We start from the raw sequence: 26,983 nt of genomic DNA on the forward strand, positions 1-26,983 counted from the left end.
ATTTTGAAGATTGAGCTTCAATTATTGCTGAGACACTTTTGGAAATTAAATGTAACTGATTTGAAAAATCTCCAGTCTTAAAGTAGCATTGTCTTAAAACAAATTGGCAATCCTTCCCTTCCTTGTTTATAAGACAGCCTGATTATGTAAATCAATCACTGTGACACTTGTGAAATTGTAATGGAAATGTCACATTGCTTCTCTGGATTTCTCCCTGAAAGCACAGGGGTTTAGTGAACAAGGTGCATCTGTTAAAGGAACTAGACCTTGAAATCCATAAATCAAGCTGAAGAAAACCAATGATTTTTCTTTGACCCATTTTATATTAAAGAACTGATAAATGGCCAATAGGCAGCCATCCAGTCACAACAAATGAAGAAATTGTCAAATGCCTTATTGCTCACTGGAAGATCCATTGCATTTCAAAATGAATCCAAAAATTTGTCTTCCCTGTGGAGTTTCTGCAAGATCAGCAGGCGTGGTTATCTGGCAGAGGTTGTTACAGTTCTAATATTGAGCATTTATAATCTATTATGGCAATACAATTATGCTGGACAACATCTATAGTAAAGCTTTCATTGATACAACTGATAAACACTGAACATACTCTATATTTTTTCACTGCAAATTAATATTCCCAGTTTTTCAAGGGAATATTAATTTCCTAAACATTGAACACCAGTTTGTTGTGTCACCTTTTGAATTAAACAATAACACACGAACAAAGTCTGTCATTTAAATCTATTGTGCACAGAATTATGTTCTGACACAGGTTATGTTTTACTGTTGCTCTCCGAATCAATACAATAGAGATGAAATGTACAGTCAGCATTTTTATAAACATATCCAGGTCTATTGCTGAGCTTAAAATGAAGATGATTTCTGAACATATAACATCTAAGTTGTTCCTCTTAAAGACGGCTTTTATTATTTTATGAGTTCCCACATCATTTCAATTGGTTGCTCTCACAACCTATCACAATATTGTTACCATGGTTCATGCATAAGCAGCAGTAGGTTGGATGCAAGGTAAAGTTTAAATGAAAGTTTAAGGTCTATGAATCTTTTTACTGAGGACTGCTGGTCACCTTAGAGTCATGTGGTCATACAGCATTGAAACCGCTTAGCTTCTTGTGTGATTGGCGGGAAGTGTATCCTCAGGAATGTGTGCTAGCAAATGCCCGTAACATCAGCAGCCTGATCCCCTCTGAACAGAAATAGGGAGGCTGGTGCCTGGTGAGGCTTCCACTGACATAGGTGGCATTGCTCCCTGATGCATACATGATCATCAGTCTAATGTACTGCCCCAGTAAAATTAAATAATAAATTACTAGAATATGGATCCAGTCAGAGCTGGTGACAACCACACACTGAGAACATGATCTACTGTTGTCTAGTGTAGCCCCAACTCTATACCCTGCCACCACCACACCAACTCCTCCCCTTCCATTCACCTGCACTTCCACACTTATTCATCACATCCCCTGCCCTCCCTTTCATCAGATCCTCCCATTTACATCCCCAACTCCATCTGTTCACCACCACCATTCCACACACCCAACATCTCTCCTCTACCTTTTCATTACATTCTCTTGATCCATTCAGGCACCACTTCTGCACCATTCACCACTATCTACATCCCACCTATTCACTTCCGCTTCCCTACCCCTTCAGCTTAACCCCCCTCTCCTCCTCACACTCACTTACAAGTTCCTCCCACACCATTCACCCCCTGCTCTCCATCCAGTCCCCAATCCATCCACATCCATACACTACATCTCCACATCCATTCATCCTCTCCACCTGAGCCTCCCCAGCCAATGAGCAACATCTCCTCCCCACTCACTGAGCACCAGCTTCTTCCTACCCATTCATCATCTCCTCCCTGTAAAATTGAAACTGTTCTAACGCAAGACAAAATGAGCAGCCATCGGTAGTTTACATAAATGGTTGAAAGTTTATTCAGTACAAAATTCAATACTTAACAACAGATGTTAGTTGACAAGCAGCTGTCAACTCTTGGTCTCTGGAGCCTCTCAGATACAGGTGGTGTTTTCGTCAGGCTGCCTCTTCTTTATTATTTACCCACATGGTCCTTAAACCTCTGTGAATCTTTATTCCATGTACTTAGCTTTATTGGTTAATCCTCCATCAAAGAACATGCAGTCGAGATCTTTAACAGACTTGACCCGATTTCATTGGCTGTAGTTGTCAAATAGGCAGATTCCATTTAAGAGCCCAGATAACTTTTAGCTCTACTCAGGTCAACTCCTTTTGGTAGTTTGGCCATTATTTACCCTCACACAGAAACCTTGCCTTCATTGAAATTGAGCTGACAACTTGATTACACTAAAAGGTGACGGCATTGAAAGGCTAGGTCTCAGACCCTGTGCAATTGCTACTGCCTATGCAATACTACATTCCCACCCATTCCTACCTCATTCCTCTTGCAAACGCACAATCTTGTGAACAACTCATGCCTCCCATCTCTACCAATGACCATACAGGCTTGCTCTCATTCACCTTTATCCATAACCTTCCTGAATATCAAACAGACAATTGATTGCATTAATAGTTACTGCATAGAGATAGTACCTTAATGAAGAGGTATTTACACCTTGTCCCAGCAAAAATCAAATTGCTGGAGGAACGCAGTGGGTCAGGCTGTATCTGTGGAGGTAGAAGGATAGTCAACCTTTCGTGTCAAGATCCTGCATCAGGACTGAGATCAACCAGGATCTTGACCCAAATCATTGACCATCTCTTTGCCTCCACAGATGCTGCTTGACTCACAGAGTTGCTCCGGCTGTTTGTTTTTTGCTCCAGATTCCAATGTCTGTAATGTTCTTGTGTCTCCATAAAAAGAAAAGAGGTATTTGATTCTACAATCTTCACTTTCTCACACTAAATCCTTGGACAAGGTCAACAATATACATTTTCACTTTACATCATCACAGATGTACAACATTTCATATTTTGGTACCGATCAGCAATGAACACTGATGCCAAAATGAATAGGAATGAATTTACTATACCTCTGTTGGATTATTCTTTTCTAAATCCAAGTAAAGATTAGCAGGCTAATTAATCTCAAGAACTGTACAACTACTCACAGGGAGGATATCCTGATCCTTGGAGATTGCTCTTTCTGTCTAATCATTCTCTTGTTTTTCTCTAATTTCCTTCCTGATCATTATATCTTTACATTACCTCATAAACATTTTCCCTCAATCTTTCTAATGATACTCCTACCAATTAATCCGTAACCCAACTTTCAACAATGATGGTTTATCCAAAATGCTACATATTTCCAGCATAAGACCAGGTTATCTTTATCAAGATCTCAAAACGAACCTATGAGCATTTCTAGCTCACATACTTGCTACCTCTATTTTTCAATTAAATGCTGTAAATAACATATGTAAGCAAAAAGAATTGCAATGTCTCATTACGAAAAGGGTTCTCAGTGCTCCTCTTTGAATGCTCCATCCATTGATGAACACTGCAAATTTCCACCTCTTCAGTCTTCAACTGATCCCATATAAAATCTGCACTGTTCTTTATCATTGATTTGTCTCAAAAAGACCTATGCATTTTAACTTCTGTTTTGATGGTTTCAAAATCAGTTTTTCTATGAATTTAATGTCAGTGCCTTGATGATTTAGTCCCTATTTCTTCTCTCTTTGCTCTCTCTCTCTCTCTCTCTCTCTTTCTCTCTCTCTCTCTCTCTCTCTCTCTGGGAACATTAATTATTTCATAACCTTTTGTCAGGTAACTCTGCATGTTTGGGGTCTATTTTTTCTCTGAAAATTCACCATGTACTTTCACAGGCTCAACCAATCACATTTGCACACTCACTGCAGTACTCCAAAACCATCCCACACACTAATCTAAGGCAAGATAACCTTTGGCTTTCAGGTGGTTTTCAAAAGAACACAGAAAATCTGGAGAACTAAGCTCCTCTCTCCATGTCTCAGGCAATGGTTCAGTTGTTAAAGGCAGTTCATTAAAAATGTTCACGGACAAGTTTACAAACTTTTCCAGGGGAAAACAATCAACTGTTCTTAACTAGACTTTTCTGCCATAAACTTTTAAAACTAAACTATTATCTATTGGTGAATTAAAACAAAATAGCTTGAAAACAAGGGGAAAATAATCAAAACATTATATGCTTCAAGCAAGGAAAAGAACTCAAATCTAGGTTGTGGTTGAGAAAAGATCCTTTCCATAGTGAACAAAGTTAAGTATTTGTGCCAAAGAACAAGTGAAAATAGAAAACGTAGGTGGAGCTTTATACAAGTCTCACATTAACACAACTTCGTAAAACAACACTTCCTTTTAAAATATAAGTGGTCCTGCAATATTATTTCATGTTAAATAACATTGAATCATTTCCCTAGCTACAACCTTCCTTCATGCACAGCTGGAGTCTCACACCCACCGCACGCTGCCCTCGAGGTGGCTGTGGTGCGATTGATACAGTTGTCCACCTCCTTGTGAACTGTGTGCTTGTGAAGAAGGTCTGGAAAGGGAAGTTCTGGTCTACGTCAAGGTTTGAGCCCAGCAGTTGCATAACACAGGACTCTGTGCTCTACGGGTTTATCTGAGGGATACATACTGAGACAAGCATTGACTGCTGCTGCAAGCATGTCAATTTAGTGAACGACACACTTTGGTCTGTCCGAAACTTGGTCTTCCAGTGCAAGATGTCCACTGCAAGTGAATGCAAGGAGCAGGAGTAAATGTTGAGTGATGTACTGAAGCTTGGTGCAGCCTTCTCAAAGGCTCTGTGGGGAAGAATCACAGTCTAGGATCCAGCTGCAACTGGTCACTGAGGGGCTAGGCCTGTGTAACAACCTCTCAAATGCTTCACTGATGCAAGGTTTGAGGAGGAAACGTGAGTGTGAAGGAATATAATGAATTGCTTGCGTGATGAATGTAGATAACAACTTGTCCTGACTGTATTTACTGATAATATTACAAACAAAATTTATTTCTGTTTAAAAAAAAGTTTTGAAGAAATACAGATTCAATATACACCCACCAGATTTTTCACTTCCTCACTCACACACACATTTTCTCCCTCTCCCCTTATGTAAATCAAAGGAAATCAAAACATTCCAACATTTTAAGTGTCTCAGAGCATTCACACACTTTAAATCTGCTCAGAAAATAAATATAAATAACACTCAAGGGTTGAACGCACAGGGACACATTATAAGTAACTCATGTACACTTAATGGAGACCTTTAAATATAAGGTGTTAAAATGAATGAGTTGTGTAAATTACTTGATCATGAAAGCTCATAAATTCAGCCACTCCTCATATCTTGAAAATTCCCAACAGCTTTCCATGTTTCTTGCTTTCTAGTCTCCAATCTATGACAGAGTTTCTGATTAGAAAGACCTATTGGCTATGAACTATCTGGTCTTGTCAAATAAAAACAATCCGTCCCAAGGCTCCCCTTCATCTAGACTCTTCTTGCTACCATTTACTTGTTAGACTTCTCCCTAACAGGCTGTGCTTCCAAAAAAAGTGTTCAATCCATTGACTGCAGGACTGCATCTTCAATTCCTTATATGGATGACCTCAGGTGGGGCTTATCCTGCTATTGCCCCCCCCCCACCCCACCACCACCACCACCACCACCACCACTGAGTCATAGATTTTGTGTGCTCTAGTGTTCAGACTCTCAGAAGGGTTCTGAGGCATGGAGGAAACCTGTACTACTAGTCACCATCAGGACTTTCAGAAGCTCTATGACTAACTGCATTTAGCAGTACTGGCCCCAAGGCCTTCAGAAGGCAGGAATGTCCCTTGGATCATCTATAAGGATCCCCCTCTTTCTTCAAGGCCTGGCCAATCCACACTATTTTTATGAACGCCTACTCGACCCAGGTAGAGTCAATTTACTCATTAGTACCTCTCCATTCTAAAATCCCAAGGTTACAAGAAAAATGGTCTCTCTTTCTCTCTCTCTCATTCTCTGTAAAAGTTCCTTTTGTGTTCTCTCCTCTTGTTCACATTTTCAGCCTGGCTTTTTCATACACCTTGCATCCTTGCAATTCTTGAAAGGCACCAGCAGCCCGCAAAAGAGAGCAGCCAAACAGCTGCAGAACCTCTGCCTCCATTTCTTGATGGTAGACTTGCTTTGTAACACCCCCAATTTCTTCCAGTTGTTTTTTTATGATACCTGGCAGCGACCCCAATGTCTGATCTTACTATGCAATACCCTCTTGTCTCTTCTGAAGTGCAAACTGTATGACTGTAAAAGTTCTTGATCAAGATAAAATGAACGGCAACTAACAGTTTGTGTAAAAGAGTGGGAGTTTATTACGTACACAAATGTATACTTAACAGGGAGGGATAGTGAAACTGCCTTTGGTCTGTGCAGACTTTCAGACACAGGTGACATAGACTTCAGTCTGCTCTCTTTCCTATCTTCCCTGAACCTGGGTGAATCTTTTTCCCAATTACTTGGCTTTATCCCTCAAAGCTCACACAAAAGCCATGCAATCAATGTCCATATATGGTCTTTAACAGAGTCCACTTGATTTCATTGGCTGTAGTGGTCAAAATACCACTCATTTGTGACGGCAGATGACCTTTTAGCTCTAACCAGGTCAGCGCCTCGTGGTGGTATGGCCTTTGTTTATCATTATCTTCCTTTCACAAGCATTTTGCTTTGTTAACAATAAAGGATCCAGTTGGTGATTACATTAAAAGGCCTCTAGATAGTAAAGCTACTGTCCCAGTCTCTGCCAATTGTTTGTTTATTCACACCCATTCCTGCCTCATTCTTTCTGCAAAATTTCAGTCTTATGAACAATTGCTCATACTCTCCTGCCTCCACCATCTTAATGACCATCCTACAGGCTTGGTCTTTGTTCACAGTCTATCTAAATAACAAACTGACAGCTGATTGCATTACTGGTTATTATGCACGATGGGTACTTTAACGGGGAGGTTTTTATACCTCATCTCAGTTCTGCAGCATCTCCTCAGCTAATTACAAAACCAAAGTTCATTTTGAAATTAACAGAAGCACCAGCATCATTTGCATGTTAGCTACACAATTATTTAACCCTTAATTTACTTAGCCAAGCCCTCTTATCATGCCTAATGGTTATATTACCATCCATTAACCACCTCTTCCCCACCCATTCACCTTCCTATCCATTAACACCATCAACCCACCCATTAACAACCACATCCCCACCACAACTGCTCATTCACCTGATCATCATCAATCCCCCACCTTCTCCCCTTTCTGGCCACTGTTACCACACCAATGCTGCCCGTGCCCATCTCTCTATCTGGTCACTTGCTTCCTGGCTGCCCCTATTCCTCCATTATCCCAAGCTGTTGTGAGGTCCAAACTTAATTTGAGCTTCATTGGCAAATTGCATTCTGCCCTCCTGGAAGATGTTGCTATTTGCAGTTTATGTGAGGAAGGTGGGCGTTGCTCTTCATCACTGAACGGGCTGGCAATATGTAACATGAAAAACGGCCACTTGATGTGATGGCAGAGGAACACCCATTGCAAGTCAATCTCTGGAGAAAAGGAAAGTTCCATTGAAAATGAGCCTGCCGTCAATAGGACCTGTTTTTATTTTCCAAATTTATTCATAAGTTTAAGAAGAAAAATATAAAAAGAAAATGCTGACTGTGCCCTTTAATTGGCAGGTTGACACAGAACAGCTTGACCCACGAGGTCGGACTCCATTGCACCTTGCTGTTACACTTGGATTCCTGGAGTGCACAAGAGTCTTGTTAAAGCATGGCGCTGATGTTAGTAAAGAGAATCACAATGGATGGACAGGTAACACCTTGCCCTGAAATGGCAGAATTGAATAGTTTTGAAAATGCTGTTTAATTGCTATTCAATGTTTTTTATAGAAATCTTTGTGGTCTGTATTGGCTGCTCTCTGTGATTGGATAACATGCATGCTCAGAACGATGTGATTAATCTTTACTGTATTTGTTACAGCACATTTGGATTACTACTGCCTTCAGAAACTGAATACTAAACCCTTACCCTGTACAATTTGATAATTCAACATGACTAGAAAATGCAAGAAAATTCCAAAAAATATTTGCAGAGTGCAGACGACAAAAGTAGAAAAGACTGCTTGATTAGTGCAGAATTGTAAGCTATCGTTAGTGAAAAATTCTTTCAAAATAATAGTTCTTGAATTGGGAGATACAGCCATATCCAGCCATATTTGATGTTCAGTCACTTTCTGGACTGCCTCAATGGAACTCCAGCGTCAATGTGCACAAGGGAGTCCTCATGTTAGATTCATGGTCCCAAGTCTCAAAATGTGCAACAAGTTTCTATACAGTTCCTGTTCCAGTCCTGACGCAGGGCCTTGACCCAAATCGTTGACAATTCCTTTCCCCCCACAGAATCTGCTCAGTCCACTGTGTTCCTCCAGCGGTTTGTATTTTGCTCCAGATTCCAGCATCTGTAGTCTCTTGTGTCTCCAAGTTTCTGTACTTACAGTGGCATGCAAAAGTTTGGGCACCCCTGGTCAAAATTTCTGTTACTGTGAATAGCTAAGCGAGTAAAAGATGACCTGATTTCCAAAAGGCATAAAGTTAAAGATGACACATTTCTTTAATATTTTAAGCAAGATTACTTTTTTATTTCCATCTTTTACAGTTTCAAAATAACAAAGAAGGGGAAGGGCCCGAAGCAAAAGTTTGGGCACCCTGCATGGTCAGTACTTAGTAACACCCACTTTGGCAAGTATCACAGCTTGTAAACACTTTCTGTAGCCAGCTAAGAGTCTTTCAATTCTTGTTTAGGGGATTTTCATCCATTCTTCCTTGCAAAAATCTTCTAGTTCTGTGAGATTCTTGGGCCATCTTGCATGCATTGCTCTTTTGAGGTCTATCCACAGATTTTTGATGATGTTTAGGTTGGGGGACTGTGAGGGCCATGGCAAAACCTTCAGCTTGTGCCTCTTGAGGTAGTCCATTGTGGATTTTGAGGTGTGTTTAGTATCGTTATCCTGTTGTGGAAGCCATCCTCTTTTCATCTTTCATCTGCAGCTTTTTTACAGACGGTGTGATGTTTGCTTCCAGAATTTGCTGGTATGTAATTGAATTCATTCTTCCCTCTACCAGTGAAATGTTCCCCATGCCACTGGCTGCAACACAAGCCCAAAGCATGATCAATCCACCGCCGTGCTTAACGGTTGGAGAGGTGTTCTTTTCATGAAATTCTGCACCCTTTTTTCTCCAAACATACCTTTGCTCATTGTGGCCAAGAAATTCTATTTTAACTTCATCAGTCCACAGGACTTATTTCCAAAATTCTTCAGGCTTGTTTAGATGTTCCTTTGCAAACTTCTTGACGCTGAATTTTGTGGTGAGGACGCAGGAAAGGTTTTCTTCTGATGACTCTTCCATGAAGGTCATATTTGTGCAGGTGTCACTGCCGAGTAGAACAGTGCACCACCACTCCAGAGTCTGCTAAATCTTCCTGAAGGTCTTTTGCAGTCAAATGGGGGTTTTGATTTGCCTTTCTAGCAATCCTACGAGCAGTTCTCTCGGAAAGTTTTCTTGGTCTTCCAGACCTCAACTTGACCTCCACCGTTCCTGTTAACTGCCATTTCTTATTTACATTACAAAAAGAGGAAATGACTGCCTGAAAACGCTTTGCTATCTTCTTGTAGCCTTCTCCTGCTTTGTGGGCATCATTTATTTTAATTTTCAGAGTGCTAGGCAGCTGCTTAGAGGAGCCCATGGCTGCTGATTGTTGGGACAAGGTTTGAGGAGTCAGGGTATTTATAAAGCTTTGAAATTTGCATCACCTGGTCTTTCCTAAGGATGACTGTGAATGAGCCATAGCCCAAACAAGCTGATGAAGGTCTGAGACCTTGGTAAAAGTTATCTGAGAGCTCAAATCTCTTGGGGTGCCCAAACTTTTGCATTGTGCTCCTTTCCTTTTTTCACTCTAAAATTGTATGAAACAAAAATAATACACTAATCTTGCTTAAAATGTTGAAAAGAATGTTTCATCTTTAACCTTATGACTTGTGGAGATCAGTTCATCTTCTACTCACTTAACTATTCACAGTAACAGAATTTTTGACCAGGGGTGCCCAAACTTTTGCATGCCACTGTATTTAGTTATCTTCCTTCATAGTCAAGTCAGACTCAAGAAGATTAAAATTCAAGAAGGAAAAATAATCTTTTCAATAATCTTAACATATCCACACTTTAAAGAGGAGACCAAATTTTGATCTGTGGGAGGTGAAATACTACAATAGCATTCATTTTTATGCAGAAAGCTTTTGCTCAATATTCAAGTGTCTAGAAATAGTGGATAAACAGTTCATTTATTTAACTTCCAGGAAAACAGGTATTACTGCAGTTCACATTGAATGCTCCTATTTAGCAATTTAAAACACCCAACTAATCTTGTCAAGAGGCGACAAAAACATTTGAATAAAAAACATAATCTGGCCTTTGTTAAATCAACTACAGGTAAATCCAACATACATGACATACAGGGCTAGTTACTGCTTGATTCTGAGGCGGTTACAGTGAATGGAGAGTGTGGACGGAGCCTATCCTCTCCAGAAATAAATGGCATTTTGACAATGATGTTTCTGGAAAGGTCTGGGGGATCTTTGTCACATTAATTATTCAAGAGTTAAATATAAGTAAATGGTAGTTCTTGCACTGGTACTTGAAAAAAAGCAAGTAAGCAGTCTCGTTCCCCCGGTCGTCACCTTCCACCCCATCAGCCTTTACATCCAATAGATTATCCTTTGCAATTTCCATCAGATCCAATGAGATCCCATCACCAGACACACATTCCCCTCTTCCCTTTCAGCATCTCAAAGGAGTCGCTGCCTGGTCTGCTCTTCCATCCCCATCCATTATTCCCTGTCTTATGCCAGCTTCCCATGCAACCTCAGGATATGCAGCACCTGTTCTTTCAAAGTTAAAAACAAACTGCTGGGGGAGCTCAACTTGTCAGGCAGCATCTCTGGAGGGAAATGGACAGTCAACATTTCGGGTTGAGATCCTGCGTCAGGACCGGTTGACTGTCCATTTTCCCTTGACAGATGCTGCCTGACCTGCTCGGTTCCTCCAGCATCAGTTTGTTTTTTGCTCCATGTTCCAGCATCTGCAGTCTCTTGTGTCTCCATCTGTCCTTTCCCATCTTCCATTACCATCATCCAGGGGCCCAAACAGTCTTTCTAGATGAATCAGCGATTCACTTGCACCTCTTTCGATGTAGTCTACTGCATTCGGTATTTACAATGTGGCCCACAATACATTGGAGAAAGTAAACACAGATTTCGTGATCATTTTGTCGAGCTTCTGTGTTCAATCAGCAGGAGTGACCACAAGCTTCTAGTTGCCTGCTACTTTAATTCTTGCTATTTGTAACACATAACACAGACAAAGAAGCATAATGGCCTTCGAATTGCACTTTTAGTCATTTTTCTCAAGGCTCAACAAACCTTCTGATAGGTATAATATTAACGGTGGGCAGTAACAGAAAGACCTGGGTAGACATATTATTTTTCATCCTTGAAGGTGGAAAAATATGTTGAGACAGTGGTTTGTAAAGCATGTGGAACTCTGTGACACTTAAATATAGGCAGAGTACAAAAACAGGGACATTATGTTGAACCTATACAAATCAATAGTTGGAACATAACAGGAGCATGGCATCCAATCCTGATTGTCACACTTTAAGAAGGTTGTGAAGATCTCAGAGAGGATGCAGAAAAAATGTCCTAATAATTACAATTACAGTATTTACAATGTTTAAAAGGCATTTGGACAGGTACTTGGATAGGAAAGGCAAGGAGGATATGGGCCGAATGCAGGCAAATAGGATTAGCTTAGATAGACATCGTGGTCAGCGGGGACGAAGTGGGATGAAAGGGCCCATTTCTGTGCTGTACGTTTCTATGATTCTATAATTCTATGGTTCTAGAGACAAGGGGTTTCAGCAGCAGGATCAGAATGAAGAGACAAAGGTTGTTCTTGTGCAAACGTGATGAAGGGAGACAAGTCATAGGTTATGTATATACAGTGCGCATCACAGAGTAAAATGTCACAAAAGTGCTTTGGGATAGTCAATGCTAGAGGTAACCTATTCTGCATTGTCATGTGAATTGGAAATAAAAGCCCAAAGAATATCCATATAGCCAAAACCAGCTATCACTCGTGGACACATTTGGCATTCCTTATCAACTCAGCCACAGACATTACTTCAAGGTCTTGAGATTTCAACCATCTATTTAATATCATCAATAGTTTTTCACAGATCTTGCATCTGCAATCAAATAGACACATACTTGGTAGGATTCCAATGGGATTTCTTTAAGATTTGTCCTCCAAAATATAAGCATTATTTTTTATAATCAAGTTAAAAACCACACAATTGGAAGGTGGGGTTTTGCAAGCTAACAAGTTTGCAAGGTTACGGAGTAGATAAGAAAGCCCTTAAACCTTTCCAATTTATCTCTCTCAAAATAACTTACAGCATGTAACTTCACCTAAAGACCGCCTTCACTGAGCTTTTCAGGCCTCGTTCAATCTTTGTGTGAGGAAGTACTCCCTGGGGTCAGACCTAAATTTGGTTTTGCCTACAGCCATGGCAACATCCTGAGTATGCCCTTTTCTTATTAACCCTTCTATCTTTCTGGCACCGTACTTAATTTTCACTACACCCTCACACATTGAACACAGTTGCAAGTCTCAAACTCATATCTCAAAGCATCCAAGCTCAATTCGTAATTCAACCATGACAGGCACATCATCCAAACACAGATACGTTACCCTTTCTTCCAGGACAGGGTGGCACAGGTAACAATAACAAACTGATGAGGAACAAGCACGTTATGTGTGCCTACCCCATTGAGGACACTGTGCTCACTGTACTGGAGTGGCCATTGAGTCTGTGACCATCCATAAAAAACAATCAAACCCAATCCGACTTTCCACATCCCACTCTCCCTCATCCCAACTTCCTTGATTTCCAAGCTGTGGATGGTACACACACACACAAGTGTCAAGGATGGACTCTGGGTAGAGAGAGTGAAACATGCTCAGCTCTTTTCGAACACAGAATGTCCCTTGGGCAACACTAGAAAACCAATTGGGAGATGTTACATTTATCTCAAGGCCCAGCATGGAAGGAGCCTGTCTAATTCATTTAATTTCCATGGAGACCTTCATACCACTGGCAAAGCAGTCCTTGCCCTGCTCTGAGGTCGCAGTTCTACCTGGCTCAGGTGGCAGAATTCTGTGCGGATGTCCTTAACGATGCCTCTCTCAGACTGTTTCTCACTGTGGTTCTTTTGGGACAACTTTTCCTCGAAAACTTTGAGTGGATATAACATATTGAAAGCCCCTCTTTTGATGTTTGTCCTGCTCTGCATCCCCTCTGCCCAGGCTGCACTCCTGGAATGCTTATGAATTTACCAGTGTCTGGGAAGCTTAAGGTCAAGATAAAGATCTTCTGAATCAGGCATATCAAGCCCCTTTAAAAGACTGTGGAAAACATTAAACCCCTGCACAATTGTAGCAATAGCCAACAGAAATCAAACCAGCTGGAGTAAGCAATGACCCTTTTAAAACTTGTCAGAGGTGGGTTCATGCTGAATATGTAGTCACCTATGCAAGGTTAAAAGAAAGCATCATCTGGAACATTGGGCTCCACTTTGGAGGAGATACCCTCAAATGTTGCAAGTTGACTGTAGTGATCTGGCTATCCTGTGCATGTGCCTGGTAGACATTAGTGGGATACTCTAATGCCCTTATCAATATGAAGGCATGACCCGTCACTATACAGGACCAAATGTGGCCCCCCACCACACCAAAACAGGGTGTTGGAGTTGAATTTTGTGACCCTCTTTTGATAGCAGTTCTTCTGTAACATTAGAAATGACAGTAACAACTCAATCCAATAGCACTCATGTGGACAAAGTGCAAACACATTGTAATCCAGTTCTCTCAGCATTCAGGGCTTTACTGTAAATTGAGAATTTCATGCTGCCAATTAAAGTTCTCTATTTTGACCTTTGGATAAATATAGTACAGATATTGTAATTTATAGTACTTGGATCGTTAGAAAGACTCTTTAATGGACATCTTTAACAGGTATAATGAAGTCCTTAAGACAACTGGTGATTAACACGTAATTATTTATCAGATTTATTATATTTTTAATTTCTCTTTTACAAATAGTTAATCAATGTCTTTTGCTAATTGTGTGTTTGAGCAGAAGGTTCTAATTCCAATATGAGTCATTAAAACATCTGCAAGACCAGTGCAAGACCATACATGGACTCCGGTCCTTAGTGTAATGCAGAGGAGTTACACATGAGCAAATAAACACCCTTCTCTATTATTCAACAGGGAATTATAGAGCAAACTGTCGATAATGACCACCTTAGGGGCTCATTTTCTTTTAAGACTGAATCAATTATATATAGCTGGCGAGCAGAACAGGGAATATTTATGTTCATGCACTATGTCAAAATCTGGGCAAAGGATGAAAGTGTGTGTAGGTGAATTGAGTAAAGTTGATCTGCTTCTGCTGCCATCCTCCTCTGAATCAAATCAGGGGTGTAATTATGATATATTTATGGATTTACAGATTTGCAGACAACTGACACATAAGTGTCAATGTGCACACATGTCCATGGGCAAAATTAGTTTGAAAAGGCTGACAATTCCTTGGAGAGAACATGCAGTAGAGTCCACCCTTCAGTATCTCACCAATTAATTTGCCTGTTCCCATGATTATCTTCATGGGAGTGTTTACAAGATATTCAGTAGGGAAAGGTGTCACAGCCCAGTTTGATCTTGTTGTCATCCGATGTTCATGCACGAGCACTGCCAGGTGCAGCTCACTGAGTATCAGTTAGAGTCGTACATCATAGAAATAGGCCTTTCGGCCCAGTGTGTCTCTGCCAACCAGCGTGCCTATCTCTACTGATCCCTCTTACCTGCATTCATTCTATTTTCCTCTATGCCTTGTTCATTCAAGTACCAATCCAGATACCTCATAAGTGTTGGTACTGTTCCTACCTCCACCACCTCCTCTGGCAGCTCATTCCAGATACTAACTACCCTTTGAAACATTTACCCCCCAGATCCTCTTTAAACCTTCTCCCTCTCACATTAAACCTTTGCCCTCTAGTTTTAGATCGTTTTAGTCTGAAGTGCATGAGCAGACTTTTCCCTGTAATGTTTTACATATGGGTCATATTGTAGTATTAAGCACATCTTGTGTTCTCTTTGTAAGAGAGTACCACTGGAAGAGGTTGTTTTATTTTGGTGTTCTGTGCTACATTCCCAGAGTACTTATTAATTTACCTGTGTCAGGGAAGATGGTTCTGACTGGATCAATCTTGGAAATGCCAGGCATGCATTGTTGTATTTATGATGGGCAAGAATCAAGGGAACTGCATGCCTGAAGCAGCCTTCACTGGATGGACATGTCTTGCATACCGATCTCCATTCAACAAGTTTTTCACTGTACCTCAGTACAAGTGACAATAATAAACTAATACCAATACAAGAATCAGGTTACCGGCAGTAGTAACTTGAGGCAGACATTCAGCAAGTGCAGTTTGCCTGGGAAGAGCAGGTGAGTTTTCACCCATGTTCACCACCAGTAAAGACTTTCCCCACATTGGGAGTGATGTGCCGGACTCAAGCCGACTCCAACACCAACTGTTAAAACATTATTTGGATGGGTTTGAATAATTTAAAATTAAGCTTATTTAAAAAAATAAAAACATTAGTGAAGGCAATAGAATTCTAATGAATGATTAAAAATGTTAAGATAAATGAGTAAAACAGCTGAAACTTTTACCTGCACTTACCTCTTTCAACAACTTGATTTAACTATGCAGCACAAAACACAATCTTGCAGGAGCCTTCGCTGGCATAAAACTGAAGGCCTAGATGTGAAGTGCTCCTGGCCCCTCTCCACTCTGTCAATTCCCTGCTACTGGCCCCACTGCCGAGTGCAGAAGCAGAGCAAACAGTCAGATAAGGTATCACCAACTCTGAAGACATAGAATCAATAGAATCAATAACTGTAAATTCACAGTCATTGAGGAGGAACCCTCACAATCAATTTTTAGTGCACTAATTTCCTTACATTCAACAGCTAAAAGGTTCTAAAATGTAGTCAAAGGATGTCCATTATTATGCATAAAAATTGATGGTCTTTTTTCAGAGTCTAAAATTCACAGATGTCATACTTTACTGCAGTATGTTAAATTTATGCACTAAATTAGGTTTTAGTGTAAGTAAATCTTATTTAAGCAATTCATTACATGGAAAATAGTGGATTGCTAGCAATTTGCTACAATTTTAGAACTAACTGGATTTAGATTGTTTGGTTAACTGAATATTTGAAAAAGGAAAGTTGAGAAGTTGGTGAGGCCAGAATGATTTTCCTTGTTATTTGTGCAAATTGGGAATTTTAGGCATGTACCAGTACAATATTTAACCCAACAGGTAACATGTGCCTGAACTTCTGCCATGTCATTGGCCGTCAAGGATCCTTACTGGTGGGTGGATTCGAAGAAAATAACGCTTCTTATCTTTTGTAGTGTTTGTCATTACACTTTCCACTGAAGCTACTGGAACCACTTGGCCATTGCTTGCACATAGATCAATCAATGGAAACAAATACTCAGAGTGAAGTGAAATAGGCAGCCTAATCATTTAGTTCCAAAAAGACCAACATCTATTCCTTGCAATGATACTACACTACTTGTAATAAAGTCACAAACTTTTTTACAACTTTTTTTATTTTATTACACAAGCATCATCAGTGTTCTAAATGATTTCAAAGTCAAAGACGAATTTATTCTGATATGCCCAAGTCCATTTATGCACCGGTGCAATGAAAAACTTACTTGCAGCAACATCACAGGCAGATAGCTTCAGATGCACAACATTCACAAAAAAAACATAAATTAAATATAAGTTATGCACAATTTTTACAAGAAAGAACATTGATGGCCTATTAATAATCCTCTCTGAGAAAACAACCTCTCATTTTTCACATCAACACTGTTTACGTTTGATGTACACTTCCCTCCTGGGCCAGTTTAATGCTATGGATTAATGCTGTGTCTCCTACCCATATACACTGCACTAAAAGTATTTGTTTTGTTTACAGCAGGTTGCAGTGAACGTTTTTGATTTGTTTATGCAAAGCACAGGGGCAGAATGTACCTAACCTCCTGCTAAATGCTAGCAATCCTACCACTGGAAGAAACTGCTCAGTGACACAGCAGTGCATTTGACATAGTTGCTAAGGTTATGGTCCTGTAAGAGCAATTGGAAGGTCCAACAGCATAGCTTTAGGAGCAATTAAGCTAGGAGACAGATAGTAAATCAAATAAAATCTGATATCTGAATAATTTCTCATCGTGAGACACATAGAAACAAATTGCATTATTTTTCATGGAACCAATGAATGGAGTAACTAGAGCAACAAGTAAGTAATTACAGAAATAAAAATCATCAGATCTCCTTTATTTTGCAACTTTCTGGTGTCACAAAAAATTGACACCTGTTTACAGTCTCTCCACTATGGAGGCTACAGTGCAAAAAAAAATCTAGGCAGGCAGTCCATTGCAGTACTGAGGGGTTACTGCACACTACAGGTGCCATTCTTTCAAAGGGAGATTTAGTTGAGACCCCAGTTGTGCTCTCAAGTGAACATAGAAAATCCCATGATGCTGTTTTGAAGAGAGAGGAAAACCAACACTTGTCCCTAGTAAAATTACTAAAACCAGATTATTTGGTCATGATCATATGGTTGTTTTAAGAAGCTTGCTAAATGAAAATTGGCCCCCATACTTCTTGCAATCCAAGAGTCACATTTCAGAAATATTCCTGACATGCAAAGGATTGTTCCAAAAGGGATGCGTAAGGTGCTATTTAAATAGAAATCACTCATTTTAGCTTTTTATTCTTGGGCAGTAGGCTGGATATCATTCCACAGTTGCTATCTGGAGCAACACACAAAAAGCTGGAGGAACTCAGTGGGTCAGGCATCATCTGTGGAGGGAAATGGACAGTTGACGTTTCAGCTCAAGACCCTTCATCAGGACTCCAGACTTCCAGCACCTGAAGTCTCTTGCATCTCCACAGTTGCTATCTGGCCTCATTTCATTTGCCACATATGACTTTATTTTGAGATATTTAAAGATATAAACAAGGCAAATGCCTCAATTTCTTTATGAAGGAAATTAAATAATAACAAAAATAACAACAGTTGTTTTTAGGCTTAATACATGTTGCAACAGAATCAATTTTTTGTGTGATTATAATCAAGATTAATATATGAATGGATATGACTTTATAATTATGTGTGATCCTATTTAACTGATGATGACACAGGAAGTGTTGGAGGATCTGGCAGCACATGTTGAGATATCTTGCAAGTTATGTTGTAGACTACATTAAAAATGACCTTAATCTTACATCAAAAAATGATTACTTCTGGATCTTTAACTTCAGATTTTGCAATTAATTGAAAGAAGCACTGTAGACACCATTGATTTCTGTTCCACTTCTTGCACTAAATTACTTGCATTGCAGGGTTGCAATTACCTCTTATGTTGTTATAGCAGTTCATTTCTAATAATGGAAAAATCAAAGTCCAATCATGCCTCTTTAATCCAAAAACCATGCAGAGCTCAAGGTTTTGATATGCCAATAATTCCTTGCGCATTCTGCTCTTTATATGCAGTAAACATTGATGAAATGTAAGCATTGCCTTAATGGCACGAACGTTCATTTATTTCATTCAGAACTTCCTGAAGTGAAGTTCTTACACTTGTGGAGTTTTGTTGAAACAACTATTAAAAGCTGAATGAATATGCAAAAGCACACCCCAACCAATGAAAGCATGAAGTAGTCGGCTGTTCTTTATTCACATGTGCTCATGCTCTTTGACCCATAGGTCTCCAGGAGGCTGTAAGTACAGGGGACCTGGAGTTAGTGCAACTTGTTCTTCACTACCGTGATTACCAAAGATCTATTAAACGACTATCAGGGATCCCATGCCTATTGGAGAAACTCCGCCAGGTAAGGCAAAACAACCTGCCCAGACCTTCCTGTTGTCATTAAGGCTTGTCATAGGGATTCCTATTGTAAAAGAAATGAGTAGTGGTTTTCAGTACACAGACTTCCCTGGGTGTACATTGATGAAATGGGCAACCACGTTGTACTATGGTACTGCAGAATAGATGTTCACACCCATAATTCCTTACACTTTGAGAGCCCAGCAGGGCCTTGATTGACAATTGCAGGCACTTGCCAACAGAGGCCTCAAATCTGGGCCATCCATCCATAGAGACACTGGTAGTGGTCAGGGATCAGGTCCCCTCTGGCCTCTGCAGGGAGAGGGACGATTGCAAGATATATAATTTAAGAATACAATGTAACCCAAAAGATTAAAAATAAACCCACGTATTTGGAAATTACAACACATTGGAATGAACTGTTGCAGAAAAGGAAGGAAGATGAATGTCATTGCTATTGGCAATGAAGAATGAGGCAAGTCCAAAGTTAACGGTAAGTGGATGTAGTGATTCATTTCAATAAAACATTTATCAAGATGGAATGCACTTGTAATTTGATCCTGCTGAAAAGTAGAGGCTTTATGGGATAAACACTCATATTAATGTGGCAGATGGAGTTCAATCCGGAAAAGTGTGATATGATACACTTTGGAAGATCGAACTTGAAGGCAGAATACAAGGTTTACGGCAGGATTCTTAGCAGTGTGGAGGAACAGAGGGATCTTGGGGTCCAAGTCCATAGATCCCTCAAAGTTGCTGCACAAGTTGATAGGCCAGCTAAGAAGGCGTATAGTGTGCTGGCCTTCATTAATCAGGGGACTGAGTTCAAGAGCCGCGAGGTAATGTTGCAGGTCTATATAACTCTGGTTATATCACACTTAGAGTATTGTGTTCAGTTCTGCTTGTCTCATTATAGGAAGGATGTGGAAGCTTTAGAGACAGTGCAGAGGAGATTTACCAGGATGCTGCCTGGATTAGAGAACATGTCTTATGAGGAAAGGTTGAGCGAGCTAGGGCTTTTCTCTTTGGAGCATAGGAGGATGAGAGTCAACTTGATAGAGATGTAGAAGATTATGAGAGGCAGAGACAGAGTGGACAGTCAGCACCTTTTTCCCAGGGTGACAGAGGATATCCATTTAAGGTGAGTAGAGGAATGTTTAGGGGAGATGTCAGAGGTTGTTTTTTTTAAACACAGAGAGTGGTGGGTGCCTAGAACACACTGCCGGGGGTGGTGGTAGAGACTGACATAATAAGGACATTTAGAAGACTTGAGGCACATGGTTGTAAGAAACATGGAGGGTTATGGGCTGTGTAGGAGGGAAGGGTTAGATTGATTGTGGAGTAGGTTTATATACGTCGGCACAACATCGTGGGCCGAAGGGCCCGCACAATGCTGCACTGTTCTATGTTCTATTAACATAAAAATACCAACAAGTTCATTATAAAAGTAAGCCATTCACCTTACTGAGGCTATTTCCACTCTGGGTGTGTGTGAAGACCCCTCCTTCCCCATCACCTTGTCTTAAGAGCTGAAGTTCTTTTCCCTACAGCTCTCAGTAACTGTGATCCAGTGTTTCTGCTAACGACCCTCTAACCCTCTGTCCTTTTCTTTGTTTCCAACAGGCACAAGACTTCTATGTTGAAATGAAATGGGAGTTTACAAGCTGGGGTAAGTTCAATCCAGGCAGCATTGCTTTCGGGAGATTTTGCTGAAGTCTTGTATCCACTAAAATATAAAATAAAAAAATGTGAGCAATGTTTTCTTCCTAAACTCTTATCTTTATAGAAGACTTGTGCATTTTACCAGTTACAGCCAAACTGGTGAATGAAGAAAGATTGAAGGAACTAGAGATACTCACTACAGACAGGAGAGAACTGAACTGTATCTACGTAGGTATATCAGCTAGTGACAATATAGGAGTACAAATTTAAGGCAAGCTACAACAGTAGATCAAGGGTCTTGTGTTAAATCATGAAAATCAAATTAATATTAGGGTTAAGGCCACAGACATAATGCTTTGACATGGTATGATCAACACATCTTGTACTAATATGGCATTCTTCACAGCCTCGTGACATTGCAAAACACTTCAGAGTCAATACACAAACATACCAAGGTCCTACAAACAGCCATTGCAGAACGATTTGGGCAGCACGATGGTACAGTCAGTAGATTTGCTGCCTCACATCACTAGTGACCCAGGTTCAGTCCTGAACTCCAGTGCTTTCTATGTGGATCTTACATGTTCTCTCCAGGACCGCGTGGGTTTCCCCCGAGTTCTCTGGTTTCCTCTTGACTGGTAGGTTAATTGGCCACTGTAAGTTGTCACTAGTGTGTGGGTGAGTGATGGAATCTGGAATGAATTGATGAGAATGTGGGGAGGAGTATAAACGGGATGAATGTAGGATTAGTGTAAATGGGTGGCTGATGGTCAACGCAGACTTGGGAGGCCACAGGGTTTGTTTCCGTTCTGTGTCTCTCGATATATTTTTAAGTAATTATGACTCTCTTCTTGAGAGTTCCGCAATATCTTTGTGTCCATTGGAGAGGCTAGATGAGGTTTTAGTTTGATGTCACATTACAAAAGACAGAACCACTGACAGCACATCAGTCCCTAAGTCCTGCTAATTTAGCAGCCTAAGTTATGTGTTTGAGTGAGTCTTGAATACACACCCCTTAGATTCAGAAGCAACACAACAAAACCTCAAATTTGTGCAAAATCCAGTCCTGATGGGAAAATTAAGCGAGTCATTTTCCGCTTACAAAGAATGTCGTTCATTGGCATCTTACTGGAGAATCATGAACTCCTATATCCTGTTGTGTGTGATGCCAGAAGAAATTTTCCATCCCCAACAAGCACTGGGAAAACTCTAACCATGGGTTCATCTTCTTGCAGCAAAGAGCTAATAACCACCCTTGTCTGTGTTTTTCATGTGATGTCCACCCATCTTCTTACCACAATGGAAGACTCTGTGTGTGTGTGTGTGTGTGTGTGTGTGTGTGTGTGTGTGTGTGTGTGTGTGTGTGTGTGTGTGTGTGAGATCCATGCCAAATTAAAAGGAACCGAAGAAACAGTGACGAAATATATTTTATACTGTGGAGTAATCACTGTATGTGGCTTTAGTGCATCTAATCCATTTGTCATTCAAGGGTGAAAGTAATTTAAAAATCTCATTGGATTGGTGGTACCACTTACATTACTGATTAGACTCATTTCTACTGATTGTATTGGCCACTTTCTTACTAGTATGTTGTACCAGCTGTATTGGCTACTTTCACCTCTAGGTACAACTCCCTTCCCTTGTGACCAGTGAGATACAGTAACATCTTAACTATTGTCAGTCTTTGTTTATCTGTCACAACTACTTCCCTCCCATCTCCAAAGTTTAGACAGGTTACTTGCCTGGAAATCTGACAGCTCAGCAGCTTTATTTATTCCACCACACACCATTACAGTTGAATCACACAGCTCTCTGTCTCTTGGCTTGTCACGAACCAGCAACAAAAGAAGCACACTGAGTCATGATTCAGTGTTAAAAACTATTTTATTAATCACTACTTATGATAATAAGAAAAATAAAAGTAAAAATGTCAGTATGTTAGAAGTAAAAATGTTAAACCTTGAACGTTAACCCCAAAAACTAAACTCTTCGTGTGTGTGTGGCAAAGTCCCAAACTCCAAGCCCAGGAATGGTTCTTAAAGTTCAGTTCAGCAAGCCATAAGGTGAAACATAAGCAAAGGCTTCTTCAACAACCACTGTTGTCTGAAGATAAGACGTAGATGTAGAGAACATAGAGAAAGTAATTACGGAATCCAAATGTTCCACGATGGAACCCAATCGACACCTCAGTGTTTACTCGGTAGAGACTTCCTCACCCCGAAAAGCATCCGAATGGTGGTCGTCCACACAAATACCTGTTTCCTTCTACAGATCAGCAACAAAGTGAACTCCACCGGATTACTTCCAATTTCCGTACATGGATTGCAGTGACAGACACAGTTATTGTTTCTCATCCATCGATAGAGAAACAGCAGGCTGGGGTCTCTCTCCCTTTTTCTCTCTCTCTCTCTCTCCCTTTCGACTTCGACTGACTTCTTCAACAACCGTCACTACTTCCTTTATCTTCTGTTGAACGTAAGCATGCCCCCCCCCCCCCACACACACACACACACACACACACACACAACACACACAACTACTCTATCTTAAAAGGGGACATTCAACCGAGTCCGTAACATCCTCCCACCTAAAAAGAACTTTTCTCGCCCAAAAAATTTAATCCGCAGCATACAGATAGTAATGTTAATAATTAACATGCTACCAATTACAGAATATCAGATCAGTGAAGATACACGTTTCTCATTTAACATCGGGTAAGACAATCAACGATCACATTATCTTTGCCTTTAATGTGAGTTATCATGAGATCAAACACTTGCAAAATTAAACTCCAGTTTAACAGCCTTCTGTTCTTGTTTTTGATCGGCTCAGAAAAACCAATGGTTATGATCTCTATACACAATCAATGGTTTCTGAGCGGTGCAAACATATACACTGAAATGTTGCAAGGCTAAAACAAGCGACACTAATTCTTTCTCTATGGTGGAATAATTCTTTTGATGCTCGTTACATTTCTTTAAAAAGTAAGCTACAGGATGGTCAATATCATCAAGGTCACCCTTCTGCAAAAATACAGCTCTTGCAGCTTTATCACTGGCATCTACTGCTAATGAAAATGGATTTTCAAAGTCAGGTGATTTGAGCACATTATTGTAGCAGAAAATGGCTTTCATCTTCTCAAATATTTCTTGACAAGAATCTGTCCAAACAAACTTTACTTCCATCTTCAGAAGATTAGTTAGGGGAAGAGAAACATCAGCAAAATATTTACAAAATTTTTGATAATATCCAACCATTCCCAAAAATCTTCTAACAAGTCCTCGTACCCTTGGGAACAGGGAACCCAAATATTGCTTGAACTTTTGCCTGAACAGGAGCTAACTTGCCTTGACCTACAACATAACCAAGATACGTCACAGTGGCATGGCCAAATTCACTCTTTTAGCAAAGTTAACTGTAAGGTTAGCTTCGGAAAGTCTTTCAAACAACCTTTCTAACGCAGAGATGATGATCCTACCATGTATCATTCCCTTGTCACTAAGTCGTCAATATAGGCATCTGTATGTTTTAACCCATGAATCACCTGAATTAATCATTCTTTGAAATGTTGCCTGGAGCATTTTTCATTCCAAATGGCAAAACATTATATTCATCAATCCATAAGGGGTTACAAAGGCAGAAATCTCCCTTCCTCTATCTGTTAATGGAACACAGCAGTACCCTTTTAATAGGTCAATCTTTGTAAGAAATTTAGCCTTTCCCACTCTGTCTATGTAATCATCTGCCCTAGGAATAGGGTAAGCATCTGACTCATTACAGCATTCACTTTCCTGTAATCTGTGCAAAATCTAACAGTTCCATCAGGTTTAGGCACAATAACACAAGGTGAACTCCAGTTTGAAGCGGAACGTCTAATAATATCATTTTCTAACATGTATTCAATCTCCTGGTCAACAAGTTTACTTTTTTCCACATTCATTCGATATGGGTGCTGTTTGATTTGTTTTGCATCCCCAACATCAACATCATGAGTAATTATCGACGTTCTGTTTGGAACATCTGGGAACAGATTTTTAAATTTTAAAATTAATTCTCTCATCTGTTGTTTTTGCGAAACTTGTAAATGTTCCAACTTTGTTTCAAGGTTCTCCAGGATATTTTGGTTTTTTTAGTTTCGATGGAACAATATTTGGTCTAAATTGGCCTTCCTCAATATCAACATCATATCTTAGGAGCAACATTCACATCACATGGTATTGCCTCTGGAAATCTAGAAGTTGCACACATGATGGTTAACAAATACTGATTTCCAGCCTAAGACTTTGGCAATGGGCCAACACAGTCCACAATCACCTTCGAAAAGGGTTCACCAAAAGCAGGAATAGGTTTCAACGGAGCCACAGGGGGTTTTTGATTTGGTTTACCTACCATCTGACATGTGTGACAGGTTCGACAAAACATCACCACATCTTTTCTCAAACCAGGCCAATAGAATTGTTTCAAGATCTTCTCTACAGTTTTATTCACACCAAAATGACCACCCAAAGGCATACTATGGGCCAGATTTAAAATCTCATTCCTATAAACTTTTGGAACCACAACCTGATGAATAACTTCCCATTCCTCATTAACAGGGACATGAGGAGGTCTCTATTTCCTCATTAACACTCCATTTTTGACATAATATCCAATTGGCACTTTTTTTAATCTCATCACATGAGTGCTTTCTCTTTCAGTTCTGTAAGCTCAGAGTCTTTCGTCTGTTCCACCATAAATTCTTTCCTCGACAGAGACAAATCTTTAAATTCAGGCTCACTACAAGGATGTTGATCCTCCAGTGAAGACAGATAAGTCTCAGACAAGTCATCATAATTTTCTTCCTGTTTAGGACTGTCACAGGGAACAACATCAGGCTGTACAGGACTGTCGGCCTTGGTTAATTCTTTAGCTCTAGCTTGAGTCACCGCACAGGATGGGTAAACATCTGGATCATTCTCAGACTCATCAACCCTTGGTTTGGTCGTTAACCGTATCACAGGGACAAATTCTCCATCCGCAAGGTCATCCCCCAATAACAAAGCAACTCCTTCCACTGGTAAACTAGGTCTTATCCCTATCTCAACAGGTCCTTCTACGAACTTTGACTTTAAAATCACCTTGTGCAAAGGGACAGACATGGTGTCACCTGTAACGCCTCGTACTAGATTTACCTCACCAGTGTCAGTTTCTTCACCAAAATTTAAAACACTGTCCAGCAAGAGAGATTGACAAGCCCCAGTATCTCTAAGGATTTTCACTGGCACCTGGGGTGACCCATCATTCAGTGAAACAAAACCCTCTGATACATAAGAACGGAATTCCTTTCTCACCTCCTCCAACTTTTCAGTTTTTACCTCTTGCAAGGACTGATCTTTAACAGCATCTCCTAAACCTTTTTGATTTTTAATTACCTGAAAGCAAGCATTGGGCACAGCTTCCTTCCTTTTCTTCAGAAGGGCACAATTAGCTATTACATGGCCAGGTTTTTTGCAGTAATAACAAGTACACTCAACAGGTTTCTCCAGCACTGGCTTCTTTTCATCCTTCCCTTTTTGATTACCTCCCAATTTAATCTCCGGTTTACCTGGATTGTCCTTATAACTCTTTTGAAAGGTTTTAGGTGGTCCCCATTTGGATTTATGGGTTAAAGCATAAACATCTGCCAACCTAGCAGTTTCTTGTAAAGTTTCCACTCCCTTTTCATTTAAATATGTTGTTATCTCAGCTGGAACACACCCTTTAAAGTCTTCCACTAACATTAATTCTGCCAATTTATCATAATCCCCAACTATATTTTTAGCCATGCACCATCGTTCAAAACATATTCTCTTTCCATTGGCAAATTCCATGTACGTCTGATCTGCAGATTTCTTCAAGTCTCTAAATTTTTGTCTATAAGCTTCAGGTACCAATTCATAGGCCTTTAACACAGCTTGTTTTACCTTTGTATAATCAGCTGCATCCTCAACAGACAAAGCAGAATAAGCTTCTTGAGCTTTACCTTTAATTACTCTCTGTAACATAGGAGCCCATCCTTCCTTTGGCCAGTTTGAACTCACAGCAACCTTTTCAAAATGTTGGAAATACTGATCAACCTGATCTTCCTCAAAAGGAGGGACTAATCGAACCTCCCTACTGGCTAAAAAACCACCATCAGAATCAGAACTCTTTCGTTTCATTTCTAACTCCATCCTTTTTTGTTCCAACTCCATCTTCTTCA

The 26,983-nt window shown here is 40.1% G+C and overlaps 1 protein-coding gene across 3 annotated transcripts in view; it reads left to right on the forward strand.

Annotated features, from left to right (window-relative positions):
* Positions 1–26,983, forward strand: part of ankrd13b (ankyrin repeat domain 13B) — a 302,851-nt gene that overhangs the window by 183,652 nt on the left and 92,216 nt on the right. For all 3 annotated transcript variants that reach the window (XM_052035428.1, XM_052035431.1, XM_052035430.1), the window contains exons 2-4: positions 7,688–7,823; positions 18,981–19,105; positions 20,725–20,770. In XM_052035428.1, coding sequence (XP_051891388.1) covers positions 7,688–7,823; positions 18,981–19,105; positions 20,725–20,770 — 307 coding nt within the window. The remainder of the gene's footprint in view (positions 1–7,687; positions 7,824–18,980; positions 19,106–20,724; positions 20,771–26,983) is intronic.

Source organism: Pristis pectinata, chromosome 21, assembly GCF_009764475.1.
Source record: "Pristis pectinata isolate sPriPec2 chromosome 21, sPriPec2.1.pri, whole genome shotgun sequence".
NCBI lineage: Eukaryota > Metazoa > Chordata > Chondrichthyes > Rhinopristiformes > Pristidae > Pristis > Pristis pectinata.